This window comes from Oreochromis niloticus, linkage group LG2 (genome assembly GCF_001858045.2).
Source record: "Oreochromis niloticus isolate F11D_XX linkage group LG2, O_niloticus_UMD_NMBU, whole genome shotgun sequence".
In the NCBI taxonomy this organism is placed as follows: Eukaryota; Metazoa; Chordata; class Actinopteri; order Cichliformes; family Cichlidae; genus Oreochromis; species Oreochromis niloticus.
The window spans coordinates 6,167,540-6,180,718 of NC_031966.2; the positions used below are offsets into that span (position 1 = coordinate 6,167,540).

The 13,179-nt window shown below is 46.1% G+C and overlaps 1 protein-coding gene and 1 long non-coding RNA gene across 3 annotated transcripts; one reads left to right on the forward strand and one right to left on the reverse strand.

The window, feature by feature from the left end:
* Positions 1–284: 284 nt before the first annotated feature.
* On the reverse strand, positions 285–3,308 carry LOC112847647 (uncharacterized). Its single transcript, XR_003221301.1, has 3 exons — positions 3,222–3,308; positions 1,160–1,243; positions 285–760 (listed from the first exon to the last, which is right to left on the reverse strand). It is a non-coding gene; the product is annotated as an uncharacterized LOC112847647 (long non-coding RNA).
* Positions 3,309–3,439: 131 nt separating this feature from the next.
* lman2 (lectin, mannose-binding 2) lies at positions 3,440–10,427 on the forward strand. Of its 2 annotated transcripts, none has more exons than XM_005453213.3 (8): positions 3,440–3,779; positions 5,570–5,688; positions 5,812–5,929; positions 6,534–6,613; positions 7,905–8,066; positions 8,167–8,281; positions 8,373–8,492; positions 8,671–10,427. In XM_005453213.3, the coding sequence occupies exons 1-8, from the start codon at positions 3,533–3,535 to the stop codon at positions 8,829–8,831; spliced, it is 1,122 nt and encodes a 373-aa protein (XP_005453270.1). In that variant the 5' UTR covers positions 3,440–3,532; the 3' UTR covers positions 8,832–10,427. The 2 variants fall into 2 exon arrangements, with proteins under 2 accessions (XP_005453270.1, XP_003447678.2); XM_003447630.4 differs by lacking the exon at positions 6,534–6,613 and adding an exon at positions 6,386–6,468 and having other exon boundaries at positions 3,444–3,779.
* Positions 10,428–13,179: the final 2,752 nt, after the last annotated feature.

Below are 13,179 nucleotides of genomic sequence, written 5' to 3' on the forward strand. Positions count from 1 at the left end.
GAAAAGCTCCACACACTCAGCAACAGCCCAAAACTTTTTAGCTGATGGTGTGTAACCTCTAAACGCTGATGGGAAACTGTGTTTTTTTTTGGCTTACAGTCGAGCTGGAATGCTCAGACGTGACCTGCTGGTGAAATCCTATCACTCCATGGCTGCATGCCTGCTCCCCACATTGTTTCAGTCCAATAAAAACGGGGGCAGAGTGCTGTTAAACACCAGCTTCAATGTTTTTTGACAGACCGGTGAGTCACTGAGCTGCAGAGGAGCTGCCGTGGCATTTACAGTGTGATGGAGGTGGAGAGAGAGCCAGACAGAAAACTCTGAAGCTGGACTCCTCGTTTAATCGAGTTTGGTCTCACATTATGAGATGCTCTGCTTATGGGTGACTCAGGCAGATGTGCACTCAGATAACAGGCGTTTTTGATTTGATGGTGTTGCCCTTTTCTGTCTTCTTCAGTTGTCTGTGTATGCTGTGATCTTATTCTCCTCCTGATTTCCGGTCATATATTTGCTGTTACTGTGGTGCATGTTCATGTCAAATATAGCAGAGGTTTCTAATTAAACACAAAAAGATTCAAACGCAGAACACAGTCAAGAGATTTAAAGCTTTCACACTCAGGTTGAGTCTCCTCGCAGCAGGTGAGTTTCTCCTCATTTTCTCCAGGAAAGAGTTCCAGGTTTCCAAGCAGGTGAGCAAGTGAAGGCAGGCGGGGTGAGAGGGGGTAAGGCAGGTCGCAATGAACAATTGCCAACAGGTGTCCTGAGAGGAAGAAGGAGACGGCAGGTAAGAACAGGACTCAGGTCTGCAAACAGACAGGTAAGTTGTCACAGAGTAATAAGCTGTACAGCAGCTCTCTAACTTTATTTGGAGAGCTGCTGGATTCCTCTCCTTAAATGGTGCATGATGCTGCATGGGGACAGTTACTTTCAAATGTAATAGGCTACGGATTACTAGTTATTTTGTCAAAAAGCTAAATAGTGGTGCACCTATGTTCTGATTACTTTTCAAACAAATGAATTATCATGTTTTTTAGTTAGTTTGTTAAATTTTTATTCCTCAGTGAAAATAAATTCCTGCACTGGCATATGATTATGATCCAGAAGGAGTCACAGCTAAAAGATGCTCCTGATCTCTGAGAACTTTCTTCTGCTCTCTCACCTGTTCTCACCTATCCCACCTGCTGATGTGAGCCCTGAAGGTTTACCCAGAATCCACTTTGTGAAGGTTCCTGCAGTGAATTTTCTGAAAGAGATCAAACATAACGCTGGCTTCCGCTCCACTACATCACAGACATGAAGCTGCTGCAGTGTATTCAGACCCTGATGGATCCATCACACTGATGATCACAGCTGCTCAAGAACACAAACCAGCTTTAGTCTTCAGACTGGGACTCTTGCAGTAAAAATCATTTGGTTTTAGTTTTTTAAGAGTGTACGGGTGTAAGAGTGTAAGAGTCAGTGTAAGAGTGTAAGAGTCATCTGTAGATGACTTTTTAGGATTAATATTAAGGTAACTTTGTCTTTTACTCAATTGTGCAATACTATTATTCATCTGTTTGTTATTGATTGAATGTTTGTCTCATTCTCCCATTATATGCTGCTACACTATTTTATTCATTGCGCGATGTATGTCACTTGTATTGATAGGTATGTTATTTTTATTTTATTTTTTTCTATTCAATTTTTATTGTATTTTATTGTATTGTATTTTATTTTAGTTTATTTTATTGCATTTTATTTTATTATATTCTTGTGCACTTGTTTTTTTCTTTTCTTTCCTTCTGCCGCAGTGAGCATGTTCATGACAAAAGAATTTACCTCAGGATAAATAAAGTTCTTATCTTATCTTATCTTATCTTATCTTATCTTAAATGTGTTCTTCAGAACTGAAAATTTCACGTACATATCATCTGTATGTAGTTGGAGTGTGTGTAAATATTCACAATATGAACGTAACATTTGCATGGCTTCATTAAATACATTAAATTTATAGAGTAAATCTCCAAAAGTTGAATCTGTTCATCTGGACGTAGCGTTTTGTGGGAGAAACGTTTCGTCACTCATCCAAGTGACGAAACGTCAAATTCAAAGAACAGCACATCAAGAAGGCCCTGAGTAAATGTGGTTATCCCAGCTGGACTTTGGTCAAAGCTGGGAAGGCACCTAAAGAAAGCTCCAGCCGATCCAGGAGAGAAGGACAACCGCTGCCCAGGCGAAAACCTGTAGTGATCCCGTATGTGTCAGGAGTATCGGAACAGTTGAGACGCATTTTTTCTAAACACTGGGTCTCTGTGGCTTTTAAACCCCAAAACACGCTGCGCCAAAAACTGGTCCACCCCAAGGATCGGGTCCCCCGACACAAACAGAGTAACATAGTGTACGCTGTTAAGTGCCAGGAGGATTGCCAGGATTTATACATCAGGGAAACCAAACAACCTCTAGCGAAGCGGATGGCACAACACAGAAGAGCTACCTCATCAGGCCAGGACTCTGCAGTCTATTTACACCTACAGGCCAGTGGACACTCTTTCAACGATGAGGATGTACACATCCTGGACAGGGAAGAACGCTGGTTTGAGCGCGGAGTCAAGGAGGCCATTTACGTGAAAAGGGAAAGACCATCTCTGAATCGAGGAGGGGGCCTAAGGGTACATCTTTCGCCATCTTACAATGCTGTGATTGCAGCCATTCCCCAACTCTCTGTGAATGGTACTCATGGCCATTGATCAGTGTTCTTTGATCAGTGGGTTTTGGTCAGTGATTGTTGATCAATGGTCATGGGAATTTGCATAATTATGATTAAGGAACTGACCTCACAGCCCATTGTTCTTTCAGTGGGCTGGTTTCAGTCATTATGCAAATGTACTGTTTATAAGGTTTGGGGAAACCTGCAGTCAGCTGAGACTGAAGAAGTCACTTGGATGAGTGACGAAACGTTTCTCCCACAAAACGCTACGTCCAGATGAACAGATTCAACTTTTGGAGATTTACTTTCCTGGATGATTGAGAATGCATCAAGACGTTTATAGAGTAAAGTTTCCATGAGGGGCACAGGGGAAACTTATTCGAGATTTGACTGATATTATGAATTACAACCCGTGGTTTGACAGAGTGTAATGGAAACGCACTAAAACTACAACTCTGTGAGCAGAGTTGTAGAGTTGTTCTTCTCTGTAAAGCTAAAATCGTCATTGTTTTCAGCCTGACTGAAGAATACAAACCTTCACATGACCACAGTCTGTTTTTTATTTCCTGTTGTCTGTCGCCATCTAGTGTACGAGTAATAGAAAAACAATGTCATTGGTGATTGGCTTAAATTGCGATGTGCTCGTTTCTGATTGGCTAGCAAAATCTTTACCGTCTACAAAAACCTTCCGTACGGGAACACGGACAGCTTAACGTTACCTCTTCGTCATTATATTTTATTTTATCTCACCAATCAAAGTCTTTGTGCCTGAGTGGTTTTATATTTAATGAGTGCAAATTTCAAAGGATGGAGAATGGTGCCGAACAATCGTCGGGGTGATAATAAATGTGGCATTTTGTTGTTTCAGTCCGGATGAGAAAAGCGGACGGACCAGTTTATGGAGTTTCGAGGAAGAAGCTTGGTGGTGAGAGTTTGTCTCGGTGCTGTTCGGGTAAAATGGGAGGCTGCAGAGCGTTTCGGGGCTCAGCGTTGCTCTTCGTGCTGCTGGAGCTCTCTCTGGTCTGCTGTGACATCACGGACGGAAACGCGGAGCACCTGAAGCGGGAGCACTCGTTAACGAAGCCGTACCAAGGTAGGAGCGTTAGCCCAGGAGCTAGCCCGCAGACTCGGGGACGTCTCCGCGGCTTCTCGGGCCCAGCTCCGAGCCGCCTGCATGTACACTCATCTTAAACTGAATGTTTACGGGCTGTTAAAGACCGTGTGGCAGAGTGTCTTCCTGCGGGGTTAAAAGCCCCCGAAACATTCGCTGGTGGGAAGCTGGAAGATCGATAGTTCCTGACAGGAAAACACACCAAATATGACTCACTGGTACCAGGAAGCCACACACACACACACACACACAGAGAGAGAGAGAGAGAGACAGACTATTAAAGGATAGGCTGCAGTCAATATGAACTAGTTTCTCCGCATCGCTAAGGTGAGAGATTTGCGCGAGTGAAATAAAGCAGTCCTACATATTTGTGTATTGTGCACACTGCGAGACATATCCCGGCTAAAAACGAGTCCAAGGTTGACTTAAATATATTAATGTAACGCGCATGTCTGCTTCATCGCATGGAAATATTAATATTCACAGTAGCGGGAAAAAATCGAAGATCGTCTCGGTGAATACTAAAATCGTTCTGCATGTAATTCGGACTTCAATGAAGTAAGAGTCTGCTGATATTTACTGGATCTGAGCATGTTCCTGTGTGTACAGTGTTTCTCTCACTCTCTCTCTCTCTCTCTCTCTCACACACTCTCTCACACACACACACACACTTCAGTCTGCGGTCACTCAGGTTCATGTGCAGATTTATTCTCAGGCAGGATCGATCTCCTGGTGGGCAGGTGTAAGCTGACAGGTGCTTTGAGTGCTCAGAGTAGCAGTGTCCTTTATAAGAAGCAGGAGACACCTAACTGCTTGTCAGAGCTGCTTCGTGCTGATCTCCCTCCACATCTGAGTTTTTGCTTCAGCGGCTCTCCTGCAGCCACGCTTCATTTGGCCTGCCAGTATCTGTCAGCTGCCTCAGCAATGGACGTGAGGAACACGGTCCACTCAGACTCGCTGTCCTTCAGAATGCTGTTGAGGTTCTGCTGGTCCTGGGAATTGTAAATCCCGAGAACCAGGACCTCTGCCAGATGCTCACAGCACACCCTGACTATGCATATGGGTATGAGCATCCTCCCCCACCACCTGATCCATCTCAGCACCAGGCAGTGATCAGGGGACAGGTCAGCTCATTCCTTCAGCCAAGTTTCCAGAACATACGCCCCAGATCTGATGATACGATTACAGAATCAATCACTGACCTGGAACTTAGAGCATCCTGGTGCCACATGCACTTACGGACATGTTTAAACATGGTCTTGGTCACAGAAACACCATTTTAGTGCACAGGTCCAGTGACAGATCGGGCTGTTCCTCCTGATCATACTGCTTCAGCGCACAGCCGCCCTCCAGATGACCAGTTCCAGAGCCCATGAAGTGCTCTGACACGAGCCAGACACGTTACAGCTGACCACTACAGCGCCTCCTGCAGGCAGTGATGCTGCAACCGATTAAATAAAAGAATAAGTTTGCATATCATCAGCAAACAGTTGATTTTCCTTTCCAAGTTTCTAATTTTATCAGGCGCGTGTTGGTTAGTTCTTCTACAAAATCAGCTCCACCCTCCCTGCAAGTTTAACAAAATTATGACTACATCTTAATCCAAGAGTGTAGCCACGCTGGTATGTGTAGTGTAGCCACATTATTAGTGAGCTTTAAAAGGTGTGAATGTTTGCTGAGTGTGAAACGGGTGTGACGGTGTTGACACAGCAGCGTCTCTGTGTGTTTAACCTGCTCATGTGTGTCTGAGCGTTTGCCTGTTTGTACCGCAGGTGTCGGCAGCAGCCCATCCAGCCAGTGGGATTTCTCTGGAAGCACTTTGGTGACGAGCTCGTACGTCCGCCTGACTCCAGATGAGAGGAGCAAGCAGGGATCCATCTGGAACACCGTGGTGAGGCGAGGCGCGATCATAGAGAATCATTTAAAGTTAAAAATGTCCCCTCTGTGTGGCTGAGATGAGGAGTCGTAGGCTTCGGCTCAGTAACGTCTAACCCTCATCTCGTTTCTGTGTTAGCCTTGTTACCTGAAGGACTGGGAGATGCACGTGCAGTTTAAAATCCACGGCTCGGGAAAGAAGAGTCTCCACGGTGACGGCATCGCTCTCTGGTACACGAAGGACAGGCTGCACTCAGGTAACACCGGGTCTTCGCTGCGAAGGTCCGGCTGGTGTGGAGGAGCTTCATATAAAGTTTGGATTTACCCGGAATTCTCTGCTGCAACCAAACTGAGGCCTAAGAAGGCAAAGTGTAGATACTGAGCAGCCTGACCTCCCTGAAGGTGGAGCTTTTTCTCTTTGTATACGACATAACCCGGTATAGTCGTTCGAGTCGAGCACTACGGCGTGTTCGCGGTGAGTAAATGTACCCCTACATGCAGCTCTGTGAGGCCGAGGTACTGCGGGTCCCTCCTCGCCGGTTAACCGCTTCATGGTCAGGAGGAAAAAGCAAGTAAAGTGTTGCAGCTCAGAAGGACGGCTGTAAATCCAAACCTGTGTGTGTGTGTCACTCCATACGTGTCTGTCATCTCATCACTGCTGACCTCACAAAGCGTCTCGCTCACGTCTTGCCTCATCTCTGCCTCCATCCTAGGCCCTGTGTTTGGAAACCAGGATCAGTTTCTTGGCCTGGCTATTTTTTTGGATACCTTCCGCAATGACCTCGATGGGACGGCTGTAAGTGTGTGTGTGTGCGTGCGTGCGTGTGTGCTGAAGTGACTGACCAGCTTGTTTCTTTGCAGGGCCTGTGTTTTCCAACAGCGCCGTCTTCCACGGGCTTGCCGTCTTTATAGATACTTACTCTAACGATGATGCGACGGATGTGAGTGGCTGCAGGTTTTCCCCGTCAGCATGCTGTCTCAGTGCACAGTCTGTCTCATTGTGAAACGCTGCAGGCCTGTTGAAGCGGACCTATTCGCCGTCCTCCTTTCAAAATCTGATTGGCTGGGGTGGGGTGGGGCTATAATGACATCTCCCTTCTTTGACATCACATGGGATTACTTGTGCATACACTGACCTTATCGTTAGGAACTCTGTTCGTGTTTAATATGAAAAGAAGATATGACAGGACATGAGGAGAAGCAGAAAAGGTCCACTTCAGCGTCAGTGACAGAACATTTGTTTGTTGATGTGTCACCTTATTGCTGTTCTGTCACTCACATGGAAAGGGCCCCGGTTTCAATAGAAATACAGTTTACAGCCATAGCGAGTCTGCAGTATACAGTAAATTACATTTTTAGAACTAAATGTCTTTGATATATGTTAAAATTGACTGGATTACGATGCTAATACTGATGTTTCAGACAGTGTGTGTGTATTGATCAGACCAAATCGATAACAATCTGAGCTTTGCAGCCCGGTCAGTGTTAGAAATCTTTCTCTGATTTTTAAAAAGCAGTCACAAAATGCTTCACAGAGGGAGCAATAATAAAGAAACAGCTTATGTGGGGTCAAAATGAACGCAAAAGAAACAGGAAGATTACACAGAACGCGCTCCTAATCTGAACAGCTTTTAAAGCTAATGTTGGGAATGCCCTTAGTCACATAGTGTCAGGGTTTTATCGACCTGAAACCCCAACGCTCACTCCAGCTTACGCGCCTCTCTGCGGCCCTTCTCGTGGCCGAGGTGCAGTCGTGTTAAGTGCATCTGAAGACGTCATAGGATCCTCTCCACTCGAAGCATAAGACAGCTCTGTAATCAGAGTACTGTGACTGTATCGCCCTTGTTGGTGAGCAATACAGATGCTGGATGTGCTCGGCACCTTGTTCTGTCTCCTAAACAAAGACACTCCTCCCAGAAGAACAGCTGAGGTTTGTGACTTTGACCTGATACAGGCTTCAGTTCAGTTTTCCCTGTTTTCAGTCGGATCAGAGCAAGGAGAGAAAAAGCACTCGAGTCTTTAATGAGACCTTTACCCTCGTCAGAGCTCAAATGCTCAGCAGGAAGTGAACGTCACTGTAGCCGTAACCCACCACCATCGCGAGTTGTGCCAATGACCTCAGATGTGTCATGTGGACATATTTTGTTTTTGTGTGACGTATTTTTTGGTCCGGTTGAAGCGTGTAACGCCTGTGTAGGACTCGTGTACTGATCGTTTCCTGTCCGCCACCAGCGCTCCTTCCCGTACATTTCAGCCATGGTGAACAACGGCTCGGTGAGCTACGACCACGGGAAAGATGGCCGCTCGTCGGAGCTGGGAGGCTGCTCTGCCGAGATCAGGAACCGAGATCACGACACGTACCTTGCCATCCGCTACTCCAAAGGGAGACTGACGGTAAGTGGCCGAACCTTTGGTTTCTGCTGCGACTGCAGTTTGAGGTGGAGTGTTGCAGTGTTTTTACCTTTGGTCCCGCCTCCCCTCTGTAACCTGGCAGGTGATGGTGGACGTGGACGACAAGAACGAGTGGAACGAGTGCATCGACATTGGCGGCGTTCGTCTTCCCACAGGATATTTCTTTGGGGCTTCGGCAGCTACGGGCGACCTGTCGGGTAGGTCCGAGCTGCCGGTGAAGGAGAAATCGGTAAAATCCGGTAAAATCGTGTTCTTAAACCTCGAAATGTTTTCACCGACTCTTCACAGATAATCACGACATCATCTCCATGAAGCTCTACCAGCTGATGGTGGAACACACGGCTGAAGAGGAGAACTTGGACTGGACGAAGATCGAGCCCAGCGTCAGCCTCCTCAAATCCCCTAAAGGTAGATTCAAATACACAAACTTTATTTAGAATAAAGTGCTTCAGAGTGTTTCAGCAGGGCTACGAAGCAGGGCTACAAGGGGGCGGGATGTTTCTCAGACTTCTGAAGCATTCCTGTTAAAAGCACAGTTAAAACCAGATGGAGTAAACTGATGGTGGATGTTCTTCCTTCTTCTCAGACAACATCGATGATCCCACCGGGAACTTCCGCGGCACGCCTCTCACTGGCTGGAAGGTGTTCCTGCTGCTGCTGTGCGCCCTGCTGGGGATCGTGGTGTGCGCCGTGGTGGGAGCTGTGGTTTTCCAGAGGAGACAGGAGAGGAACAAAAGGTTTTACTGAGGAGGAGGAGGCAGAGGAGGACTAGACTGGTGTTCTTATTGGAGAGGAATAAACTGTTTCCTGATGATGGGTTGAGCACACTTAATGTGAATTTGTTTTCTACAGGTCTGAATGTTTGTATCTGTGAAGCACTGCGGGGGGGAGGTGATGATTGCAGGGTTCGATTTTCTTTCATTGACAAACTTTGGGGGTTTTTTTTCTTAAAGAGCGTGTAACGCCTGCTTTTTGTTGATCAGGTGTGTTCGGCTGCAGAGCGCTGAACGTGGCTTCAATACATGAAGATGGTTTCTTATTACAGAGGAGAGCTGGTGCTGGTTTAGTGCCAACCTGTGAGGAACAAACTCGTGTAAAGAAGTCATCACAGCCAAGGGGAAAGCTTCAGATTATACTCGTTGCCTCGGGCTGCAGTCCAACAGTCCACAGTCCAACAGTCCCTCATTTGTTTGGTTTTGCTGGACGTTAAACGTGATGAGTCTGACCGCTCGCACTTCACAGCAGTGGTGGATGGTGTTAACATGGGTCTGCCGTGGAGACGAGAGGATTATCTTACACACATCCACGTTGCTTCTCACTGCAGCTGGACTCAAACAGTCAGAATAAAGGTGTCACGTTCGTTATGTTAGGGTCAGTTTCTTGTGTTACGTTCTGCCGCAGACACGATTCAGCCTCGTCGTCGCCTCCTCTGTCTCCTCTGCCGAAGGAGGCGATAAAGGACGCTCTGAAGCTCCTTTCCTTAGTGCTGGGAGGATTCAGCGGCTCTGGTTGTGTTTGCAGCCTTTAGGAAGTTAGAAACTCACAAGGGAATAGAAAGGACTCTTTGGCCGCGGCCTGATTGATTTGATTCGTTGTTGTGTTTTATCCATCCAATCAGAATCATTTAGTTCAATCCAGGATTTCCTGAAAGTGTTTTTTTTCTATTTCAGAGAACAAGTTAGTGTGTGTGTGTGTGTGTGTCTATACTCTGCTCTCTTCAGTCTCCGTCAGCCTGTCGACGCCCCCTGGTTTACTCATTGGTGTCTGTGAAGCTTCGCTCTGATGATTAGCCGACGGTTTGGTTTAACGTCAGAGGAAATTGATAAGCTTGCCTCAGAATAAAATATTTACTGCTGCGTTCACCCATCAGGGCTCTGCTCATCACTTGTGACATAAACACGTCAGGTTGTACAAACTTTAAGGGGACGGCGAGCAGCGGGGAGGGATGGTGCGGCCACTTCCTGTTTTAACTGAAGTAGACATCGTCCTGGAAACAGACGGTAAAGTTCACAGCGAGCTGAAACATTAGAAACATTAAAGCTGTTTGCGTGTTTGTGGAGAGCAGCTATTGTCAGAGGTCACGTAGAGTACGGCCTTCTCTGTCTTCAGTTTGTGTGACGCGGTATTTGAATCATGCTCAGAGAACAAGTGTGAATAATAACTGATCGTTTCTGATTGTCTCCTTTTTGGTCGTTTGGGTTTTTGCTTTGCTCACGTTTTTCTTTCATTCAAAGCGTTTTTATCAGTTTCTGTTCTTAAAGCCGCTCTGTGGGTTTTTCTGCAGAGACCTGAAACTCTCCTCTCATCACAAATAATGTACTAAAATAAAAAAATGAACCGTGAGACTGTTTGTGATTATTCCACATCCATGACATCATTACTTTACACTCTGCTCACAGTAAAGCATTCTCCTCTGTAGCTCCGCCCCTCTGCATGTCCCTTCATCCACGAACCTCGTCTGAGCTCTTACTCTTCTCCTCCTGCCTGCATCTCCACCCTCCCTCCTCTGAGCCTCTGATCCTGGTCACTGAACATCTCAGCCTCCGCCGTCTCCAACCCTCACAGCAGGTCTCACCTCCATCTTTAACCCTTCTCTTTCTGTCATAAATCACACCTGACACTCGTCTGCACCCTGCCTGCACTTTCTCCGCCTCTCTGTGGATGTGTTGACCCCAGGTATTTAAACTTCACCCACCGTCACTACCTCCACCTGCGCCCCTGCTCTCACAGCGGTTCAGTTTTGGATCGGGTTGTTTCGTTTATGCAGACTGAATTTACAGAAATCAAAAGTTCAACATTTTTGTCCGTGATTTGTTATTTTCAGAATAAAAGCAATTCCATTAATAAAAAGTTTTTCATATAAATCCAGAAGCTTTGGTTTCCTGCACAGGAAAACTTTCTTGTGTTTAGACAAACCTCGGGATGGGCTCAGTTTAACCTTCAAAGAAGTTTAAATTAAACCTCTTTTATCGGCAGCGCCGGCTTCTCTCCAGGCTTTCTTCAAAGATCGCCAGCTTTGTGCTGGAAATCTGAAGATTCAGGAAATTGTTTTAGGTCAGAGTCTTCACTTCCAGCTCTGTTCATGATAACCACAGGAGGCATGGCTTAATGTGTTTGCCCCTCCCACGTCAGTGCCAAACACCTGTCTTGTGTCTTGTTAGCCACAGGTACCTGACATGACGGTGAACGAGGTTGTTCCTCTTCTTAGCTTTTCTTCTCCTCATCCTTTAGGTGAATCTTACATGAGTTCATATGAACTCCATCAAGGGGTCCAATGAAGAGCGCCGCTTTATCTCATTTAGTTTTAATAAACGCTGGAAACCAAAATTGTAACTGAAGTGAAATTTAATTGTTTCTATTATCTGTTTTCATGATGTTGAAGTCAAAAATGCAGTGAAACATCTTTCCAAATGATTTTTATATGAATAAAATCTTTTTGATAAATATGGCGGGGATAGACGCCAACCCCCCCCCACCACCACCACCACCGCCACCACCAAGTGGAAGAATAAACTGTTGCATTAACAGCAGGTGGCAGCAACACTCCAGGGGCGAGCAGGACTTACTGGGAATAAATGAGTAAAGAAGCTGTTCAGTCACCGCCTCAGGATCAGGAAGCAGCAGAGGACGTCTTTCCTCTGTTTGGGGCTCTGGGATGTGCTAAGAGCAGCAACGTCTCAAGCTGCGAGGCTGTGTGCCCGTCCATGCAGCCTCCAAACACCGTCCGACCATGAGCCTGGACTCGGACCCACACTGACTTTTGCACAGCTGCACAAAAGTCAGAGCCCCACGGTGACATCAGCCAATCACAGGACATTTATATCAAAAATACAAACAGGCCCCGGCCTGCTGCACAGAGTTTGTTTTAGTCAGTGTTATGGTCCTTTTCATATTAAAAGTGACTCAGTTATTAATGAAATGACCTTAAACTGCACACAGGGCCTCACAGCAGCACATAGGGCTTTTAATTCAGTGTAAATGAGCAATATCAGGATTGTTTCCTCTGCAGGCCTGAGGTTCATATTCTCTGCTTGTTTAAAGCGGGACAAACCAACCTCTCCCCCCTCCCAGCCTTACATCAGCTGCAGTGACTCAAACTTCGAGTAAACCTTCTTCTGTTGGATGAAATCTCTGCTGTGCTCACAGCTTTTTTCCCCCTGCGGCTCGGAGGCGGGGCTGGAGGCTTTGTGGACGAGGCGAGACTGTTGTTTCACATACTTGACGCTGGAGTCTGGATGAACGGGTGGAGATGGTAACCGGGTGCACCACCTCTCCCTCTCTGGTCTCCCAGGGGACCGCGAGCAGCTTTGCAGACAGTCAGCAGGCAAGCAGCTGCAACTCGGCCCTTCGTGCACTAACACTGTGAGTCTGTGAGCACAAACCTGCACTCGTGCACTGAGCTCACTCCTGTGTTTTAATGAGTGCGGACCAAAGAGAGGCCTGTAATCGTCTGCATTTTCACAGTGATTTTTCCATTTTAGTTTCATTTTCAGCCTTTATGTCAAATAAGAGTTAATAAAGTTGTGGTCCTCGTGTGGCTTAGATATGATACCAGCTGTAGGAAAAGTACAACACAAACCCTGCAAATGTTAAATCAGAAGGTTTCAGTCTGGAGATTTAATATCATTGGATCATTTCGGACGTTCACCTTGTCTAACAGTAATATTTACAGCTGAAGAAGTCACACTTTCAAATAGGTTTTGTCCCCAGTTTGGTTCGATTTTGAGAAAATAAGACAACTTTTGAGTGAAATCACAGTAAAGAGGCCGTCTGTGCACATGTAACCAACAGCTGGATTAAATTGGAGCTACTGAATAACTGAATAAATATTGTAAAATCCATCTGTTTCTGTGGTTCTCCAAAAATATCAACCTGATTCTCAGTACACCTTTGATGCATGACGAAGGCCACCAGGGAGCGATAGCTGTGGTTTCAGTTTTCTGACCCCTGTAGACTGTTTTGGGTCACACTGAATAAAAAAAATTAAGCCTGTTTTTAAAATCCCGATCAGACTTTATTAACTGTGACATCAAACCGCTCACTCATGATTTGTCAGTCACAGGTGAGTAGCCAATGAGCACGCGGTTCCCTCTCC